The sequence below is a fragment of the Primulina tabacum genome, chromosome 8 (genome assembly GCF_025594145.1).
Source record: "Primulina tabacum isolate GXHZ01 chromosome 8, ASM2559414v2, whole genome shotgun sequence".
Lineage (NCBI taxonomy): Eukaryota > Viridiplantae > Streptophyta > Magnoliopsida > Lamiales > Gesneriaceae > Primulina > Primulina tabacum.
This window is the reverse complement of record NC_134557.1, coordinates 37,849,965-37,871,728: the sequence shown is the minus strand read 5'-3', so window position 1 is coordinate 37,871,728 and position 21,764 is coordinate 37,849,965. Positions and strand designations below refer to the sequence as shown.

The 21,764-nt window shown below is 36.1% G+C and overlaps 1 protein-coding gene and 1 pseudogene across 2 annotated transcripts; one reads left to right on the top strand and one right to left on the bottom strand.

Annotated features, from left to right (window-relative positions):
* Positions 1-5,993: 5,993 nt before the first annotated feature.
* On the top strand, positions 5,994-7,081 carry LOC142554744 (pre-mRNA-splicing factor clf1-like; annotated as a pseudogene).
* A 342-nt stretch (positions 7,082-7,423) lies between these two features.
* Positions 7,424-18,300, bottom strand: LOC142554057 (K(+) efflux antiporter 3, chloroplastic-like). 2 transcript variants are annotated; one of them, XM_075664675.1, is made up of 20 exons: positions 17,939-18,300; positions 16,825-17,214; positions 16,314-16,415; positions 15,230-15,310; positions 14,062-14,163; positions 13,259-13,336; positions 12,044-12,112; positions 11,825-11,875; positions 11,629-11,742; positions 11,445-11,546; positions 10,992-11,126; positions 10,455-10,636; positions 10,236-10,371; positions 9,826-9,897; positions 9,652-9,750; positions 9,053-9,214; positions 8,598-8,687; positions 8,351-8,512; positions 7,839-7,884; positions 7,424-7,805 (listed from the first exon to the last, which is right to left on the bottom strand). In XM_075664675.1, exons 1-20 carry the CDS (start codon positions 17,972-17,974, stop codon positions 7,627-7,629), a joined length of 2,388 nt encoding a protein of 795 aa, XP_075520790.1. In that variant the 5' UTR covers positions 17,975-18,300; the 3' UTR covers positions 7,424-7,626. The 2 variants fall into 2 exon arrangements, with proteins under 2 accessions (XP_075520790.1, XP_075520789.1); XM_075664674.1 differs by having other exon boundaries at positions 7,424-7,884; positions 17,939-18,298.
* Positions 18,301-21,764: the final 3,464 nt, after the last annotated feature.

Below are 21,764 nucleotides of genomic sequence, written 5' to 3'. Positions count from 1 at the left end.
AGGAAATCAACTCTCTAGAAAGATAGCCGAGTTAGAAACAACATCCCAAATGTGTTCTTTTGAATATCATATATTAAGTATTCTGGTAGACAATATAGTAGATCGTATTAGAGCATGACCAAGAAACACTTTGTTTTATGCAGGCAAACTTGAGCTCATAAAGGTTGTCATTCAAGGGATAGAATATTTCTAGCTTAATACTCTCCCCATTTTGTTTGGTATAATTGACAAAATATACTTGTTGTGTAAGAAATTCTTGTTACCAAGTTAACCATCCACCGATTTACTGGTCCAATTTTTGTGTATCAAAAAAAAAAATAGTGGAATGAATTTACGGGATTTTTAATGTTCAACTTGCCAAGACATTGTGGAATTTGGTCGTGGAATAATGTTCAACTTACAAAGACATTGTGGAATATTAATAAAAAGAAAGATACATTGTGAATCAAATAGATAAATCATGTTTTTCTCCGGGGGAGAAGTATATGAAACATAAGAGAATGTAAGAATGACTCTTGACTTATTAGGAAACTATTTTTGATATGTGATGAGATCCTGGTTCATGTCTAAATGAATGACTCTATGGCGTTGTTGAGTGGTTGGTTTGATTGAAAGAATGGCATGTACAAAGCCTACAGTTTCTTTGCCCCAAATTATGGAAACTAGCTTTGGGACCAACCACTCAACAGCGTTGAAGCTAGTGCTATGGAAGAATTGTCTCGTGCGTGTGTGTGTGCGCGTGTGTGTGTGCGCGTGGAGGAGATCCTTGGTAATGCGGCTATTACAAGGCAGATTTTTGAGCAGTGAATGGAGTGGATGTCTACTGAACAGGTCGAGCGGACAGAGGAGCTCTACAAAGCGTATGTTTCTTTCGAGAAGCAGTGTTGTGATAGGGAAGAATTCTGGACGGCGTTGTGGGAAAGAGGAGGTTGCAGTACTTGCTAATATTCAAGCAACCATATTGGAATTTAACAACACACACTTTGAGAATAATTAACACATAGTTAGTCAAAAATGGTTGATTTGATTATGTAAGCAATGATGTTTTATTTTTTGTTTTCGTCCCTAAACTTCACCTATAAATACTAATCCATTTTTCATTTCAAAATCACACCAAAACACAAAATCATCTCATCTACAATCATAAGTGTAGAAGTGAGATAAATGATTTAGTGTGAGATTTCTTAAGGAATGTGTATCCTTGGAATGAATAGGATTAGTGAAGAGAAAATGAGTGTTAAAATCAGAGTATTCTGAGTGAAATATTTTGTATTTTCAATTCTCTTGTTTTATTTTTTTATTAATAAAGAAGTGATCTCCTGGAGTGGTTTATAGTGGATGTAGCCCAATCTTGGGGTGACCCACTATAAATATTGGTGTTCATCTTATTCATTGTTGATATTACTTATGATGTTTCGCTGCGATGTTACCTCGTTTATTTCTCTGATATCTCAACAACTGGTATCAGAGCAAGATTCTCAAATACTATAGTAATTCCTCGTATGCTATGTGGTTGCATCTTAGTCTGAACTTCCACATCAGAAAATGCTTTCTAGACAGTATTAGGAAAGTGGTTCTTTTGTGTTCACGCTTTGACGATAAGATGATTAGCCTTAATGGTTCTAATTATCAACTTTGGAAAAGTAAAATGAAAGATCTTCTATTCGTAACCAAGATGCACTTTCCGATGTTCAGTGAATCTAAACCAGATGATAAATCAGATGCTGAATGGAACTTCGAGCACGAGCAAGTCTGTGGGTACATCCGAAAATTTGTCGATGACATCGTATACAATCATATTTTTAACAATGCATATTTTCATACGCTTTGGACGAAGTTGGAGACACTATATGCCTCCAAAAGTGGCAACAACAAATTGTTCTATTTGAGCAAGCTTGTCTAGATTCGATAAAAAGAAGGAACTCTGGTCGCAGATCATCTGTATAAGATTCAAGGATTCGTGGATTATTTATCAAGTATGAGCATAAAACTTGATGACGAGGTTATAGCTCGATCGTGCTAACTTCATTGCCAGAGTCTTGGGAGACTTTGAAGGTATCACTCATGAACACAGTACCAGAAGGAGTCGTGGATATGGATTTAATCAAGAGTCGTATCTTGAATGAAGAGATGAGGCGGAGATCTCAAGGATCCTCTACCTCACAGTAAGATGTTTTGGCTGCTGAGTCAAGGGGGAGAAGCAAGATCAAGAAAAACACAAATTAGAAGCCAAGAAGAAACAAGTCTTCATGGAGATATGCCAACATAAAGTGTTATTGCTGTAGAGAAAACGGACATATTATATCGGCAACCGAAAAACAAATATGAAACCGACGATGAGCAAACAAACACCATTGACGAATTCAATGTTGTTCACGAGCTAGATCATGAGTCCGTAAATTTGGCAACTCAAGTAACTGGTTGGGTGATCGATAGTGGAGCAACAGTCCACGTCACATCTCGAAGAGAATGCTTTACATCCTACACACAAAGAGGACTTTGGTGTGGTGAGGATATGGAATAACGACTTATCCAGGGACGTGGGAAAGGGAGATGTGAGCTTGACTACCGTGGATGGCTCTACACTGATCCTGAAAGACGTCAGACATGTACCAGATATGCGCCTGAGTCAGATATCGGTCGAAAGACTCGATGAAGAAGGTTTCTGCACAATCTTCCAAAATGGGGTATGTAATATTTCAAGAGGATCACTTCTGGTGGCAAAAGGATTAAAGATGTTAAACTGTATGTAGTTCAGGAAAATCATTCCGAATGTGTAAACTACACAGGGGAAGAAAACTCAACAGAGTTGTGGCACCGACGTCTTGGTCACATAAGTGAAAAGAATCTTACACACTTTATGAGCAAGTAAGTTCTGCCCGGTGTAAAGCAGATTCATATGAAACAATGCACAAACTGCTTAGTCGGAAAACAAAATAGGATATCATTCAAATGTTCACCTCCTAGCAGAGCCGATAAAATTCTAGATCTAGTGCACTCAGTTTATGTGGTCTGATGCCATTGTCAATCGGAGGAGCGAGGTACAGGGTAACTTTTATCGATGATCATTCTCGAAAAATTTGGGTGTGGACACTCAAAACCAAGGATCAAGTTGCGGAAACATTCAATAATTTTCTAAACTTGGTTGAACGACAAACATGCATAAAATTAAAATGTATTCGAACAGATAATCGAGGAGAATACATTGGAACATTTGATGATATATGCAAAAAAAACGGAATCAGACATCAAATGACACCACCAAAGACATCGCAACTTAACGGATTAGCAGAGAGGATGAATAAAACTTTGGCAGAAAGAGTCAGAAGCATGCTCTCACATGCAAAGCTGACTAAGAAATTTTGAGGTGAGGTCATGGTTGCTATTGCATATATATTGAATCGTTCACCTTGTGTTCCTCTCAATTACGATGTCCCGGAGCAGGTGTGGCAAGGCAAAAAAGTTTCCTATAATCATTTGCAGGTATTTGGTTGTGTTGCTTATGTTCATATACCAAAAGATGAATGACATAAGTTAGATGTCAAAACAAGAAAATGAATATTTATAAGCTATGGCAATGATCAACTTGATTTCAAATTTTATAATACAGATCTCAAAAATCCTATAAGAAATCATGATGACGTATTTCAAGAGAATGAATTTTTGGATACTATGGGAGCTGATAATTCTGGATCTGAACAAGATCTGGAATGGTGGCCTTCAACAGTAAATCCACAACCAGTTGAAGATCAAGAATTGCATAATGATCATGAGGATGATGATGAGATCCATGTTCACAGTGAACCACTAACAGAAAGTTCTCATGGTACCATGACTATACGTTCTGGAAGAGAAGTGCGACCCTCAACCAGATATTCTGCTAACTCAAGGGAGAGAACTAGAGAGCTTCGAGGAAGCTATTACCAATTAACACAAGGATAAGCGGATAGAGGCTATGAAAGATGAAAGTCAATCCTTGCATGAGAATGTGACATTTGAGCTAGTGAAACTGCCGAAAGGTAAGAAAGCGTTGAAGAATAAATGGGTGTTCTGGTTGAAGCACGAAGAACACAGTAATCAACCAAGATTCAAATCTATAATTGTCGTCAAAGGTCTCGGACAAAAACATGGGATCGACTTTGACGAACTATTTTCACCTGTGTTGAAGATGGCATCCATCCGGATTGTGCTAGGATTAGAAGCTGAGCTTGATCTGGAGGTGGAACAAATGGATGTCAAGACCGCATTCCTTCATGGGGATTTGGAGGAAGAAACCTACATGGAGCAACCAGAGGGGTTTGCCGAGAAGAGGAAAGAGGACCTCGTGTGCAGATTAAAAAAGAGTTTGTACAGTCTCAAGCAAGCACCGAGACAGTGGTACAAGAAGTTTGAATCTGTTATAACTCAACAAGGATTCAAGAAAATCAATGCAGACCATTGTATGTTTATAAAAAATACCTCTGATGATGATTTTATGGTGCTTCTTATCTAAGTAGATGACTTGTTGATTGTTCGCAAAGATGCTTCTGAAATAAAAGATCTAATGAAGCAACTAAGCAAGATTTTTTTCTATGAAAGACTTGGGCCCAACAAAAAGAATTATGGGCGTGAAAATCCATCGAGACAGCTATGCCAAGAAGACCTGGTTGTCGCAGGAGGAGTATATTGAGAATGTATTTCAGAGGTTCAACATGGACCGGGCCAAAGTGGTAGTATGTCCTCTTGCCAACTACTTCAAGATGAACTCAAGGCAGAGTCTTATTACAGAGGATGAGGAGAAGAAATGAAAATTGTCCCATATGCTTCAGCTGTTGGAAGTCTGATGTAAGCCATGGTATGTATTCAACCGGATTTAGCTCATTCTGTAGGTGTAGTGAGTAGATTCATTTCAAAACCATGAAAGGAACATTGTGCTGCAGTAAAATGGATATTCAGATATCTATGTAGAACCTCTAAACATAGATTGAGTTTTGGAGGATCCAAAATTGAGCTTGTAGGCTACGCAGACATGGCAGGTGATGTTGACTCCCGAAAATCCACATCAGAATACCTCATTACATTTGCAGGAGGAGATGTGTCATGGCAGTCAAAGTTGCAAAAGTGTGTAGCATTGTCAACCACTGAAGCGGAGTTTTCATTGCAGCAACCGAGGTATGCAAGGAGCTGTTATGGATGAAAGGGTTTTTGGAGGAATTATGTTTTGTGCAAGATCAATACAAGTTGTTCTGCGACAGTCAGAATACAATTCATCTTGAAAAGAATCCTTCAAAGCATTCAAGATCAAAGCATATTGATGTTCGCTATCATTGGATATGGAATGTATTGGAGAAGAAGTTGTTAAAACTTGAAAAAATCCACACATATGAAAACGGATCTGATATGATGGCCAAGACATTGCCAAAATGGAAGTTGGAATACTACAGAACTGTTGCAGTTATGATTGAATTCACAAAATGTGCTTGAGGGGGAGAATTGCTAATATTCAAGCAACCATATTTGAATTCAACAACACACACTTTGACAAATAATTAACATATGGTTAGTCAAAAATGGTTGGTTTGATTATGTAAATAATGATGTTTTAGTTTTTGTTTTCTTCCCTAAACTTCACCTATAAATACACACATACATTCTTTATTTCAAAATCACACCAAAACACAAAATCCTATCTTCTACAATCACAAGTGTAGAAGTAAGATAAATGATTTAGTGTGAGATTTTTTAAGGAGTGTTTATCCTTGGAAGGAATAGTATTAGTGGAGAGAAAGTGGGTGTTAAAAACAGTGTTCTGAGTGAAATATTTTTTATTCTCAATTCTTTTGTTTCTTTGTTATTAATAAAGAAGTGATCTCCTTGAGATATTTAGAGTGGACGTCGCTCAATCTTGGGGTGAACCACTATAAATATTGATGTCCATCTTATTCATTGTTAATATTACTTATGATGTTCAACTGCTATATTAATACGTTTATCTGATATCCCAAAAGTATTAAGATGAAGTTTGGAAAAACCCACTTAACTATGACGCTTGGTTAGATTACATAATGTTGGAGGAGAGTGTCGGAGATAAAAACAGGATTGAGGATGAATATGAGAGGGTGTTGCAAACATTCCTCCCTCACAAGAGAAGCAATATTGACGGCCATACATCTACTAGCGGATCAGTTCTATTTTGTACGAAAAGCTTGATGCCCAGGACGTGGATCGCACCAGAGACATGTAGAACTTGTGCCTCGAGACAATTCTTCATGACAAATTTTCGTTTGCGAAGATTTGGTCAATGGCCTCGCAGTTTGAGATATGTCGGTTAGATATTGTTCGGGCATAACGAATCTTGGGGTCAGCAATTGGTAGGGCTCCCAAAGATAAGTTATTTAAATAGTACATTAACTTGGTAACTTAGATCGTTGTCTAAAGCTGTATGGAAAGTATTTGGAGTGGTCACCTGAGAACTATTATGCCTGGAGCAGGTTTGCCGAGTTAGAAAGGTCCTTGTATGAAACCGAACTAGCCAGAGCTCTTTTCGAGCTCACAATCGAGCAACCTGCACTGCACTAGATATGCCAGAAGTGTTATGGAAAGCATACATTGACTTTGAAATATCAGAGTCGTTGAGTGTGAAAGAGATAGAGCCCTTTATGAGAGGCTTTTGAACCGCACAAAACACTTGAAGGTGTGGATTAGTTATGCTAAGTTTGAGGCATCTGCTATGGAGAAGGACTCACCGGCCTCAGATGCACATGGAAGCGAAGATGAACAGAAGAGAAAATGTCTTCGGTTTGCTCGAGCTATTTTCGAAAGAGCCCTTAGCTGTTTTAGAACTTCTGCGCCTGAATTTTGGAGGAGTGGTTGAACATGGAAAGCAGCTTTGGTGAGCTTGGGAATGTTGATTTGGTGCACGTCAAGCTCCCAAAGAAACTCAAGAAGCGGAGGCATGTAGAAACCTAGGATGGCCGGCAGGTTACGACGAGTATGTCGACTACATTTTCCTTGAAGAAATACGATCAACGACCATTAAGATTTTTTGGAAGCAGTATACAGATGGAAGAAGCAAAAGCAGTTTCTGGTGATGATTGATTAGCTCCTCTGAATGATGATTATTTATCTCTATCGATGTCGAATACTTCGTAAACAAGCTGTAGCTTCTATGGTAGAAAATAAGGAAAAAAACGCCATTTAAATCCTTGTAGCTAAATATTTTGGTATGGATGTTATGGCAACAGATTTTCTTGAATTTGTTGTTTAGACAGATGAATTATATTGTTTGAACTTTAAGTTTAGTTTTGCCCACTGGCACTCCCAAAAAAAATGCAAAATGTTGTGGGGTATTTTTTTTGTCGATGAGCTATTGCTACAGGACAAATAATATTTGACATGTGGATGAATTTTCTATTGGGTCCAGCAGAGTTGTAATATACAGAAATGAGAAGAACCAAAATGCTTCTTGGATTAAGGCAGTGTTTCCATGTACACGTACGACTGTGTTTTGGTAATAAAAAAGAAAAAAAAACTGAATTTAGCAAAATTTGGTATTTTTCAGGCTCCTCTTCATATCCTCAATCATCAAGATACACACCTCGAACGGGAAGACCAATGATTTCGTGTTTAGAAATGCCTCAGAAACCACTAGGTATCCTCACTGGTAACACCTACTGGATTCTTCATGTAATCTCCGTCGGTGTGAGATTGTGTATTGTTTTCAGCATCAATTTCACAGTACAGGACGCCATTAGCTTCTTTGTCATTCAAGTCAAGCTCGCTATCATAAGACTGATTTGTACTCGTGGGTGAGTCCAATGTTACGTCTTCATTTGCTCGTTTAACCATCCGTAGTTCACCTTCACTAGAATAGGGAGGTGCACCGATTGAGTCCACCACTCTCACCTTTCAAAAACAATTAAGTGGCATTGAAAATTTGTGCACCAAGCTTGTATACAAATGCAATAGCACAATAATACTACAGAAGCTGCAATCCTTGCAAATTTTAAGGGGAAAATTTTCAATAATCCAGGGAGTGTTGTTGGAACCAGATTTCCTAAAAGCTGGCTTATGAGGGATGGTTTGCAAAAATTTACATTTTAAAGGTCTCCTTAGCTTATAAGTCGGAGACTAGGGAATGTACGTCCCAACTTTATATCTACTGCATATGCGCTGACGTCAATCAGGTGTTGTGCAGAAAAACGCCAGAAAAATCACCCAAAACCAATTCAACCAAATATAAAAGGATTTGAAAACTAGGAGTTTTGAAATTGAGACCTCCGTCCTCTCATATCATGTTAGAAACCACTTTTTCTAGAAGTTAGAGCATATGCGAAATAGCTGTGATATGTGTTTTAAGTGCATTAAGTACCTGCAATGGCTTCATGATATTCAACTTGGGATCATCAGTCCTATCTAAAGCGTCTTGAGCTTGTGACTCCATCGAATCTCGTACAAGCTGGCTCAGAAAGCTAACATCATCAGACATAACACCGAGTCCCTTCAAAAGTTTAGAGCCCAGCTGTAAACTTGACTGCAAAAACAAAAAACAAAAAACCCGAGTCTAAACGCTTGATCATTCTAAAATGTTTCTCGTTAAGAATTGGGATCAGGGATACCTCTGCATTTTCAAAAATCGCATCAGTTGCACCGGCTTTCTTCAAATCTAAGAGGTGCATCATGTCCCGAGCCCAAGCATATATAGGAACCTGTGATGTCAAATGTTAAAGAATACAAACCTACCAAACGAAACCTATAGCTTTGGTAAAGCATTCAAGTAAATTTCTGTATGAAATGCCAATCTTCATGATTAATAGATACTAATTAGCAAACCAGAGGGATTTAAGAATATGGATGATCTTTCACCTTCCAGACATGAACAAGTAAATTGGCTATTCTGTTCCTGTGGTAGTTCCAAATTTTTACTAAAGGTCAGGTCCAACTCCCTCCCCCTTGGCAAAATATTTTGGCTTAATATAAACAATATTTCGGGTCTGGCCTACCTACTCCCATTTGTTGCCTGTTTTTTTTAAGTAGGAATGAAATGGATGGTTTCAAATACAGACTAATTTACCCCAGGGAAGGCAAGACGAATCCTCTGAACAGCCTCGGTTGTTTTCTTCTTCCCTGTATACATGACCATCACTGCTTTGGGGGAACCGATACCAGCAGACTGCAAAACTGCTGGGCGGGAGCCATCACCATAAAGGACTGGGAAACCAAGTTTTCTAGATGCCTGTAAAGGTAAAAACAAAAAAGAAACTTCTAATCAAATCATAAGATAAAATTTGTCTTGAACACAGAGAAAATATGTTTTAGATTCATGGGAAAATGCTGCAAAATTCTAACATAATCAACTTTTTAGTATTAATTTGAAACAATTTCCAAGAAAAGCACGACAACTAAGATCTGATTCCGTTAAAATTATTGCTAGGACCGTGTACTATGTTATCTTTTCCTCTCAAAGATATGGGAGCTGTAAGATTTTACAACCACAGGACCATATTACCAAGCACGATTATAGTGTGCTACACACGACCAGACAAGCAAGCACTACACCTAAAAATTTCATAACATTTTATGGTAAAAAAATAATAAATTTTTTTTTTAACATTTTTGGTTCCTTGCAAAAACCGATATTTTTCATTCTCATGTGATTTTCTCAACACTTACCTTCACAACAGAGGGGTCAAGATCAAAAGCAATATACGGCCATCCTGCATCACCATCTATGCCAGAAGCCAATGGAGTGGACAAGAAATTGGCAAGAACCTTGACCAGGAGAAATTGTCGATCAAAATCGATTAATGCAGTTCAGCTAAACAAATAGTTTATTAACTGCTGTACCTGAGCTTTTTGTCCAAATCCAACTATAACAATAGGGTCGCTGGCATCAAAATTTACTGACTCATCGGTTTTCTGCATCATCATAATGTTTCAATCAATAACTCAAAAGTATTCATTTACAAATTTCAGATAGGTTTGCTTCTTAAGAAATTGAACTAACAAGAGAAAAACAAAGCTGTCTTAGCACTCATATATCAGGATTTCACACCCTGTAGATTGCCCAAAAATGCACCGATGAAAGATACAAAGGAGTGACATGTCCTTTAGCTAATCATTCCACTAAGTGTTCTCTGTCAAGAATTTGTTGCCAGTGTGGATGTTTACACCACAAGATAGTTGTTTTAGGTACAAATTAACTTGTCTAGTTAATTTAACCATGTTAATTATTGTGTTGGTTTTCAGAGACTTACCCTCTCATTTTCAAACTTTTCACCAATAAAATCAGCTGCCTTTCTTCCTACTTCATTGAGTAGGGGGGTCAGTGCCATAGACAGAACAACAACAATTATGAGAAGTTTATTCAGCTCTAGTGGCAGCACGCCAAGCCTATGAAAGGGTATAAAAGTTAGCCTGTAATAGGAAACCCAAATAAGGATCATTGCACTCAAGCTAGAAAAATTACAAGTTACCTGTTTGCTAAAGAGAAAACAACAAATCCAAATTCACCTCCCTGGGAAAGAAGCAACCCTATCCTTACACTCTCTTGGAGAGTTAGTCCAACTCGTGGACCTATTGCTGTTATAATCAATGTCTTGATAGTTATCAACCCCGCCAAGAGTGAAAATACATTTGGCCATTCTCGGATAAGAAGCTGTCCAAAACAAGTACAATTGTAAAACATGTTACCAACTTTCTAAGGACAAAGGCGAGGTGAAAAAATAACAGTTGTGAAGAAGTTTATGTGAAGGTAAAGGTAGTTGCTAAAGAATATATTTTGGAATCAGATTTGATGTTAAGTGACAAATTTATTCTAAATTAAGAGAGGATTAATATAAGCCCTCTAGGCATTGTGCAGTGAATATAGACCTTTGTGTCCGAACCACATAAATTTTGCAATCTTACATGCTATGCTCTCTTTCACTATAATTATACCTTCAATAGTACTGAAGTGACTCATTAAGATGAATTAAGGTAATATACGATAAAATTGAAAAACAAATAAATACCTGTGTATCAATAGAAGTCCCAGTCGTCAAAAAAAATAACCCAAGAAGTAATCCTCTAAATGGCCTAATGTCAGCTTCAATCTGCGTGCGGAAGTTTGTTTCCGCTAGAAGGGTCCCAGCTAGAAAAGCTCCTAGCTGCAAATGAAATACAAGAACATTACATCTACTTCTCATGCTTCGGGGCCAAATTACTCAAACCTCTCAAAATAACATAATCACATCTACCTATACTAAGGTTCAGAAGTGTTAACAATGCACCATAAAATAACTTGTTCACATCAACCTAATCTCCAAATCTATCAAAATGTTAACATCCTCTAGGGAGACAAAGAATGTCCATAATTTGGACATGTTTCAATGTAATATACCCTAAACAAAATTGAAATCTTAAACTTGACAAGTGTGTTTATATCAGTCCTATCTCCATCAGTTTGCAAAGAAACGAAATCAAACCGTGTCACTGAAGCCCAACTTCTGTGTTATAAGTGATGTCCCAGAAACAGTCAGCAAGCAGAGGGCAACAAAAGCTTCTGAACTTCTTGTATCCGCAACAACCTGCAATCAACAACCAAGATACAACAACCACAGCATAAACGAGAATGCATCTGCAAATTTATTCTCCTCAAAACACACAGACCTCAAAAACCCGCCTCAGAAGAAACTTTCCTCCTAGAGAAAGCAAACCTAGTCCACCTAAAGCTTTTAAACTTTCTTCAGCTAGCATTGGCCAAATACTTTCTTGCGTGAAATTCTGCAGATTTTACATATTGAAGTGCCAGTAGAAGTTGAGTTAGCAGCATTAGGATGCTTGAAAGAAAAAGTATTTAATCTACCTGGCTTTCCAACACCGGCAGTATAACAAGAAGCGGGACAACAGCAATGTCCTACAAATATGCATAGTATTATCAAAAAAAGGTTATAGACTTCACATGTTAAGAAGAATTGAGTAAGACCGGCCCGACAAGTTCAGGGAAAAAAAGGGAAGCAACAGCATGACAAGAAATATGTAGAAAATACATGAAACGAGTGACAAAGAAAATGAAATTGAGAACCTGCAATAAAAGTATGCCCAGTGTTGCCGAGCCAAATTTAGTGGGAAGTTCTCCCTTCTCTGCGAGAAGCTATATATTACATGTAAGAATAATGTCACTAAGACTCAAGAGCCAGATATGATGGTATTAAACCATCCTAAAAGACTGAACAAATGAACCAATTAAAGTGTACTCATACAAAAGGGCCTTATATATTAGCAATTTGGTTGCATCAAAACAAGAGTAGTCTCTTCATTTCTTAATATTAGAGATGCTGAGACTGAATCACAAACAAGCATCATATTGAAGAAAAGAAATCTGATACAGCCATATCCCCTAAAACGCATACAGATTAAACTTGAGCATATTACAGTCCACAGTCCCCACCACCATCATTATAAGTAAAGAAATACGATTCAAAGGTCTTCCAAATGAGGATAGTTAAAACTAGTGTCAGCACATGGTACAAAACTATTAGCATTAGCACATGGTACAAAACTATTAGCATGCTCAATAGCTCCTTGAGAAGAAAGCTAACTACTTCAAGAAAATGATAATATTACATCTTGGTGTTAGGCTTTAGACACTGCAATATGTTTCAAAATGGCATTATAATAGCTGAATATTTTGTACTAAAGATCACACTCTCAATTCTAAACAACAAAAAATGTATATGTGTTTACATGACAGACACAACAATGATGCGTACAAATAACTGCTTTGGCCAAGGAATCGCTGACTCAAGTATGAGTGCTAATGGTTTAAAATTTTAATCCAGTACTGACATATTTATTTATACCTTAGCTAATTAATTCTTCATAAAAGAATATCTAGAATTTAAAGTGAGACATGGTTCCGAAAGAAAAAACATGCAATACAGCAGTTTATAATCATCATAGTTTTACGAACTAATAATTTCTAACCGGTACCACAAAACTCGACAATCATACTATTTCTTTTTGACATAAGAATCAAATTATTTCATGATGAATTAGTTTGCACGTAATATAGCTTTATATATGATAAAGGTTCAAAATGATATTCAAATAAGAGTTCCATGCGCGCACTACCACCTTAAAAGTTAAACAGCTTAGATTAGATGGCACAAAATGGAGATTAAAAAGTCAATGAAATATTAGAGAACAATCAGGCATCTTTTAGAAAGTAATGTGCACTTTTATAAGTGGCCGAATACAAAAAAAAAATCCTTTCCTCTAAGCATTTAAGCTGAAGTACCTGAAGAACAAAGGCTGAAGATGACAATGAAAGCGCAGCACCAATTACAACAGCTTCATCGACACTTCGGATATTGACCTACAATTTTTGACAACTCTCTTGCAGGTTTAACAGAAGAAAATAACAGTAACTTAAAAAGTAAATCAAGACATCAGGCATCTCGGTGCTTAACTCATACATTATATGTTTAATGCATGGAAAAGACATCAATGCATGAGGTTACAATAATTGACTGTTGACAGATCAATAATCATAATATGCACGAGTATTGTAACAGGTTACACACTTAGGAATTCACCTGTGAATATTAAAATAGGAACAGTGTAAACACTAATGACGCAGCTCTAGAGGATCTTAAAGAAGAAATAATTGTTAAATGAGACAATTAAGGGATTGTTTGCCATTTTTTTGGTCTTTTGAATAGATAAGAAAACAAGCATAAATCAGAAAAGTTAAAGAATTTCTAATTTATTCTGATTTTATGGTCCTAAAATATTTCTAGAATTGCTCTCTGGTCCTCAAAATTTGTCTTAGAATTGCTCTCTAATTTTCCTAATCATCTGTACCACTGTCCTTGAAGAAAATATTAAGTTTTTATTTCTATATTTTTCTCTCCTTTTTTCTACACTTCATTCAGTCAAATGCCAATTTGACATAAGCTAGTATGATTGATAAACATCAACTTGCCACAGCTGGAGAAAAACAACAGTATTAGTAATTTTTCGAATTATTGTTTCAAAATTTTGTCAACCATGATTGAACTCCATGTTTTCGAACAGTGAGCTGGTAAAAAAATTTCTTACCAAGTCAGGTCTTGAGTGAAACAAAAACTCCAAAATTCTTGTTCCGACAGCACCGTTCGGGGGAAGCTCAAACGCCGTGAAAGCGAGAGTTGATAGTAAAACCTTCAATAGAGAAAAACCATAAACAAAACTGAGTTATACAAAATTTTACTAGCATTCGTACAATATTACAGCTGAAAGGGTTAGGATGTGCGAGTCTCCACCAGAAGCTTAATTTTATAAGAGATGTAACATGTGGAAAAAAAACCAAGATATTGTATTGAGGTTTCATTAGTTAAAAAGCGATAACACATTTTCCTACACAAGAAAAGTGAGCTTTGGGGATGAACATTTGGTAGCTAAGTGAGTATACTCTACATGGTAGTCACATCCGAATTAAGAGTCATAATTGGGGTACAAAAACCAAATTGTGGCCAGATCCCGGCCAGTAACGAATGATGTCTCTTCAGAAAGGATAATAAAATAACAATCATTTCAAGTGAAGAACATAAGAAAACACAATTGGCAATTTGGCATCATGATGGCAAAATGTGCATGGGGAAAAAACGTGGGTAGAACTGTGGATTGAGAAAGGACTTGGGGCAGGATACATATTCCTGATTGATGATATAGTGCAAGCAGAAATGCACCAGGGTAGACTTTAATAAGTGGTTGCTCAAGTGAAAGGTCAATGACACGATGAATATTTTGACATAGGAGAAAAGAAAGTAATCAAGTGCCTGCACCTAAATGGGCAGTAGTTGATGCACTGCTAAAACGTTCAGGCGGAATGCAGATATGCAAGTTGGAAACCAGCCAACTTGACAAGATTCACATTAAGCGTCGGCTTTCAAGTTCAAGAAGTCCATAGCCTTTCATGTTTTGATGTTCCTTAAAAAGTCCGAACATAATCTATGATATGTTTGCATGAACAAGTGTTATACTACTTAAATGAAAATAAAGCAACTATTGCCTAGTCCATAGTTTGAATTATTTACATTTTTAGAACCAAGTTTCCACACCCTATACCTCACAGAGGCCAGTTATGGATTTATCTAGCATATTAAAATTCTATCTTCTCCACAGTCCAACACTTTTATTAGTAAACAGTTCACGTGACAGCATAAGACACATGTTATTTGTTTTGATTTTAGATTATTTGATTAGCTAGATAGCTGCGAAAACATACCTGAGTTAGCCCCAGGCCAAATGCAAATTTTGCAAGAGCTCTCAAGCGATCAAGTGAGAGCTCCAAACCCATCTCAAATAACTACAAGAAACATCTGTTAGTTGACAATATCAGATAACATTTTTCACTAGGAACTTTACGATATTAAAAGCCTAAACAACTTAGAAAACTGACTTCAAAATATCACAAACAATGAAAATTTATAACACCTTTACATATGGAAATTCGCATACCAGTCATAAGACTATTAAAATTATTCCACAATTCAATACTCAAAAACAAAAAAATAACATTATTTGTGACCTTCGAGCGTAATCAACCAGTTGTTACATTGCATTTATGCTACCAAACAGTCATTATATACACTTCCAAATTTATCAAACAAATTGTACACTGTTAGCTAGAAGTAATGAAAGCTGTAAGTGTCTTTCATTTTTCAAACCTTTGTTGTTGCCTCCTTGTGTTCGAAACAAATTTTCAAGCTTGATTATGTAACTGCAACAAGTTTCGGTACAAGTATTTTACACCTAGTTAAAGTAACTTTTGTCTGAGCCCACTATGTCCCAAGCTAACTTCTCAGAATTGCATAAACATATTCCATAAGTTTCTTGACACACAACCATCATAATGTAGAAGTGAGAATGAGTGGATTGCCGTGGTGGCCTTCTGAAAGAGCAGCAAGAATGAAATTCATCTCTCTGATTAAAAGACAATCAAACAGCTCAACCTAGTTCATTCTCAATTCAATAATTACATCACTTTAAAGTACAACTATAATAGCATCTTAAACCGCTTCTATATTGACAAAACTGTATATTGATTGACTCATTACATTGACAAGGTAACACTAAAGTACCATTTTTTATCTGGTAGAAATATCTTTGGTATTTTTTGTCTTTGTCGATAAATCAACATCATGACAACAAGACGGAGTAGAATAGAAACAGATCCAAACATCCTTGCAGAGCCTCAATGCCAATAATAAAAAATAAATGATTTCTCTGATTTAAACGAGCCACCGGGATAGTTTCAGACCAATCGCTAATGCAAGGAAAAGCAAATGGAAAAATATTATTGAACTTACCAAGAAGAGAATCCCCCATTCAGATAGAATTTGAACATCGATGAGATTTCTTATGAGTCCGAGTTGATTGAGCACAATCCCTGCGAAGAAGAAACCCAGTATCTGAAACAAAATAGAGCAGTTAGCACCTGTTAATTTAATTTCCTATATGAAACTACCAACCACCAAAAAATGACAACTCTTATTCAGCATTATGAACGTTTCTTTAAATTATAGAATCAGATAGCTTCCACAAAAAGGTATCCATCCACAAGTACGTCGCCAAGTGTAGCTAATATGGTTATAGACATGTCGTGTTCATAAAATGTCACAGGCATTCTATTTCTGTTGGTCACAGATTCTAAACAATTTCAACCTCGAAGAATCTATTACTTCATACAGAAACATGCAAAGTTAAAATATTAAGGTTTTGATGCATTTCAACTTTGACCAAAATATTTTATGAAATACATGAACATCTGAAGATGCTCCATCACCATTTCAAGATTTCTAGCTGGAAAAGTCAACTTACAGGACTAGCTTTGATTTTTTTGAAAGCAGGAACAATTAATACAGTCACTGCTAGGAATGTCAGAGTGTCCAGGCCCAAATCATTGATGACATCAACAGCATTGGCAACATCAATTGATGAATGTATCCGGAATTTGACCTTTCTGATGTGTCTGTGTATGGGAAAGCAAAATCCTTCTCCGCATCCAACAGAAAATAATGATAAAGGAGTAATCTTGAAAACATTGTGTTTTCTGTATAGGAACGTATGATTTATCCTGTGATGTATTGAAAATAATGGCTTATGCGCTAAGTGGCAACAAGAACAGGAGACGTCGAGATTTTGTGAGCATTGAAGCGGGACACAAGATATCCTTTTAATGGAACTGGCATGGAAAATGATGTCACTTCCCTGTAATACACAAAGGACGTATGCAGTATGAGCTTGTCTATCTTCATCCAAAATCAATGATAAGAAATAAGTTAAATGTCAAACAGTTTGGATTTATCAAAAATCTGCAGACTACGGAATTTCTTTTGCACCAAATCTTAAGGAATTATCGAGAAAAAGAATCTTGTTTCTGGGTTGAGTTACATAAGATTCAGAATTTTTTTGAATTTCCATGAAATTAAAAATAGAGTAAACACTGACTTATAAGTTTTTTGATACCGCTCAAACCACTTAATTTTCAAAATTTTCCTCCAAGATCCACCAAACTGAAAATTCTACTATTATAAATAGAAAACCATCAGACTCAGTATATTTTGCAGAAGAGAATATAATAAACTAGCCCAGTTATAGGCACTATAAAGATGGTATTGCACAAATCTTCAGCAGACGGAATAGCATCCTCGATATATTGATTCAAATCAAGCTAATGCCTAAAATGAAACACGGATATCTACAAGTAACTAACTTATTAAAGAACGACACCCTCAAGGCCTCAATTTAACGCTTCAAATTAACCTTAGTGCCTAAAATAAAAAATGAACATATGCAGACGAGAACACCAAACATATCAAGATTCAGCAACAAATTAAACTAGAATCTAAGATAATCATTCACAAGTGATTATTATGCTCCTTTCCCCAAATATTCACTTTTCAGCCATTCATAATGTATAATAGAAGCTTACTTTGGGGTTGTAGCAACACGCCACTGCATCCAACATAACGGCATTCAAGAAAATGAAATTATTTTTCACTGCCAAACATATAAACCATTTAAAAGACACTAAATTTGTTAGAAAATATTAACTTTTTTCGGATTAAAAATGGTGGGATTTTAACAAGAAAATGTGTCGAAGAGTCATTAACTGAAAAATAGGAGTAGTAGGAGTAGATCCACACGTTTATGCCATTGAAATTTGGAACGTTTTGCGTATGCGCAGACATTTATCTCAACGGTCGTAGTATCAAAAAGAAGTTTTGGATGATCTTATGAAGTGATGTGGCGAATTAGTGATGGCAAACCATTCAAGTTGCTCTGAAATGAGAGGTTGCCAGTGAATTATCTATCAAGAAAAATTTTTCTACTCAAAAAAAAAAGAAAAAAAATATTTTCTACTTTTCTATCCAAAATCTTTTTTTTTTATCTTTTATTATAATATTTATTTTTTGCTTTTATATCAGATAAATATATAATTTTTCATCACATGAATGATTTAATAAAGATATATTTTGATATCAAAAAAAAAAGTAGCATCAAATTGCACTTCCTTGGGAATTGATGTTGAAACTCATATAAATATTGGTTTTATAACAAATATATAAATCAAATAAATTTTAAAATGTAATCTTTATTTTATCATGATTTTAATATATAACTTTGTCGACATATAATTATTTTAACATTTATTTTTTTATAGGTATTTGAAGGTTATATTTTTATTATCAACTATGTGAAAGTCAAAAAAGCATAAAACCTCGTTTGTAAAATACTTTTTATGTAAGTTTATGATTGTTTTTTGTTCATTAATAGGTTTAGGGGTATTTTTTTAAGTTAATTATCTTCTAAAAAAACAAGAATACTTACATATCATACATGTACAAATAAAAATGACAAAAACTTGTGTGAGACAGTCTCACTGATCGTATTTTGTGAGACAGATATCTTATTTGGGTCATCCATGAAAAAATATTATTTTTTATGCTAAGAGTATTACTTTTTATTGTGAATATCGGTAGGGTTGACCCGTCTCACAGATAAAGATTCGTGAGACCGTCTCACAAGAGATCTACTCAATAAAAATAGAAATAATAATAAAAAGTCTTTCTTATTTTCTATAAAGGTTTTCTGAAAAAACGCTTGAACGATTTTAACATAAAATAAATGTTAAAAAGTTATTTAAAAAAAATATAAATAAAAGTCCAAAAACCAAAATTTTGATTTCAAAAAATCCACTTAAACAAAACTTTTAGGGCATCCGCATCCGTCCACATTAATCGGTTAGGTCGATGCTACATGTGGGGGCAGTGCCCTCACATGATTTAGATAGACAAGATTCACACGCATATGTGATTTTAAAAAAAATTAGTGGACCCCATGTATGTGTGGCTAAATTTGGATCCTTGATTCTATCATGGGGGTAGTGTCCCTACATGTAGGATGGAATGAACCGTGAATCTTGTCCATCTAAATCATGTGAGGGCACTGCCCCCACATGTAGCATCGACCTAACCCCCCTACATGTAGGATGGAATGAACCTTAAATGGGGTTAGGTCGATGCTACATGTGGGGGCAGTGCCCTCACATGATTTAGATGGACAAGATTCACACACATATGTGATTTTAAAAAAAATTAGTGGACCACATGTATGTGTGGCTAAATTTGGACCCTTGATTCCATTATGGGGGTAGTGCCCCTACATGTAGGATGGAATGTGGTTAGGTCGATGCTACATGTGGGGGCAGTACCCTAACATGATTTAGATAGACAAGATTCACACGCATATGTGATTTTAAAAAAAAATTAGTGGACCCCATGTATGTGTGGCTAAATTTGGACCCTTGATTCTATCATGGGGGTAGTGCCCCTACATGAACCATGTAGGGGCGACATGTGGGGGCAGTGCCCTCACATGATTTAGAGAGACAAGATTCACACACATATGTGATTTTAAAAAAAAATTAGTGGACCCCATGTATGTATGGCTAAATTTGGACCCTTGATTCTATCATGGGGGTAGTGCCCCTACATGAACCATGTAGGGGCAGGTTCATTCCATCCTACATGTAGGGGCACTACCCCCATGATAGAATCAAGGGTCCAAATTTAGCCACACATACATGGGGTCCACTAATTTTTTTTAAAATCACATATGCGTGTGAATCTTGTCTATCTAAATCATGTGAGGGCACTGCCCCCACATGTAGCATCGACCTAACCGTGAGTGTGTGTTAATAATGGGAAAGTGTTAATGTAATGAATATGTGGCTCGTGGACCCCATAATTTTTGAGGAGATGGAAAGTTAATAACATAGATTAATGTGGTTCATTCCATCCTACATGTAGGGACACTACCCCCATGATAGAATCAAGGGTCCAAATTTAGCCACACATACATGGGGTCCAAATTTATCAACTTTCATTATTTATGGGTCCAACTGTCCACTTACTCATTTTTTTTTAATTTTAATTAATTCAATATCTTTCTAATTTTATTAAAATTTTACAACAAATATTATTAAAAATAAATAGTATTATTATTTTTAAAATAACTTAATTTCAATATTCATTAAAATATTATAAAAAAATGAAAAAAAATGTTAGACTCTTTTATTTAAAATATGAAAAATCAAATGTTTAATAGTTTTATTGATTATTTTACGAGTTTCATTTATGTAAATTTAAAAATTTATTACAAATTTGACTGAAAGCGTACACATAGGAAACAACAGTTGAATATAATTAAAAACAACATATAAATCAAACATTTTGAAATTTGTAATAAACTGACTTCACTAATTTTTGTTGTACTCTGTCCAAATATGCTCAACTAAGTCGGCACGAAGTTGGTGATGTACTTGAGAGTCACGTAGTTCGGAATTTCTACGGAGATAATCATGAAATCCTCGGTTTGAGCCCTCAACAGGTTGTGCGGGTTCGTCACCTACGTCGTTAGACCAATTTGTCACGTTCACCCCTCATCCTCAACAATCATGTTGTGCAAAATAATGCCTGTTAACATAATATATTTTAATTTTTTTCTGTACCAATAACGAGCTGGACCTCTAACAATCGCCCATCTAGATTGGAGCACTCCAAATGCCCGTTCAACATCTTTTCTTGCAGACTCTTGTCTTTCCTTAAACAACCTCCTTTTAGGATCCTCCGGACAAGGAAAAGCCTTCACAAAAGTAGCTCATTCCGGATATATTCCATCCGTTAGATAGTAACCCTTCGTATAATGAGTGCCATTAACTGTGAAATTGATCTCCGGGGCATTTCCTTGCAAGATATTGTTGAATATGGGAGATTCGTACAACACGTTAATATCATTACGTGAACCCGCGACCCCGAAGAATGCGTGTCATATCCACAGATCTTGAGATGCGACTGCTTCAAGTACGATTGTCGGCGACCCATGGCCTCTGGTAAACTGCATCGTTCCTCAGTTGAAAATACATTGAATTAGCCTCAAGTGCATTCACAATGTGAAGGAATAACTCTCTTCGCATACGAAATCTTCTTCGAAATATATGATCTTCATACACTGGGCTCGCGGAAAAATAATCATTGACAAGCCGCAAGTGACCGGCTTCACGATTTCTTTGGATGAACATTCTTCTTCGTCGAATCTCGTTACTACTTTCAGAAGATTCATGTATTTTTCTGCTTAGTTCAAGCATGCATAACATCATTTCTTCTCCCGGATCATAAATTCCGTCATTAACTTCAATTTGTACTTCGTTTTCGCTTGTTGGGCTAGAGCTGGAGCTGCTCGAAGAATGAGACATT

What these genes read in the sequence shown, in the direction of transcription:
- LOC142554057 (XM_075664674.1), bottom strand. Translation starts at nt 17,974, where the DNA reads ATGTTGGATGCAGTGGCGTGTTGCTACAACCCCAAA. An exon ending in AGTTGGGCTTCAGTGACACG is followed by an intron (nt 11,127 to 11,444) that starts GTTTGATTTCGT and finishes TTTCATTTGCAG; the next exon opens with CTAGGAGCTTTTCTAGCTGG. An exon ending in TTGACCCCTCTGTTGTGAAG is followed by an intron (nt 9,215 to 9,651) that starts GTAAGTGTTGAG and finishes TTACCTTTACAG; the next exon opens with GCATCTAGAAAACTTGGTTT.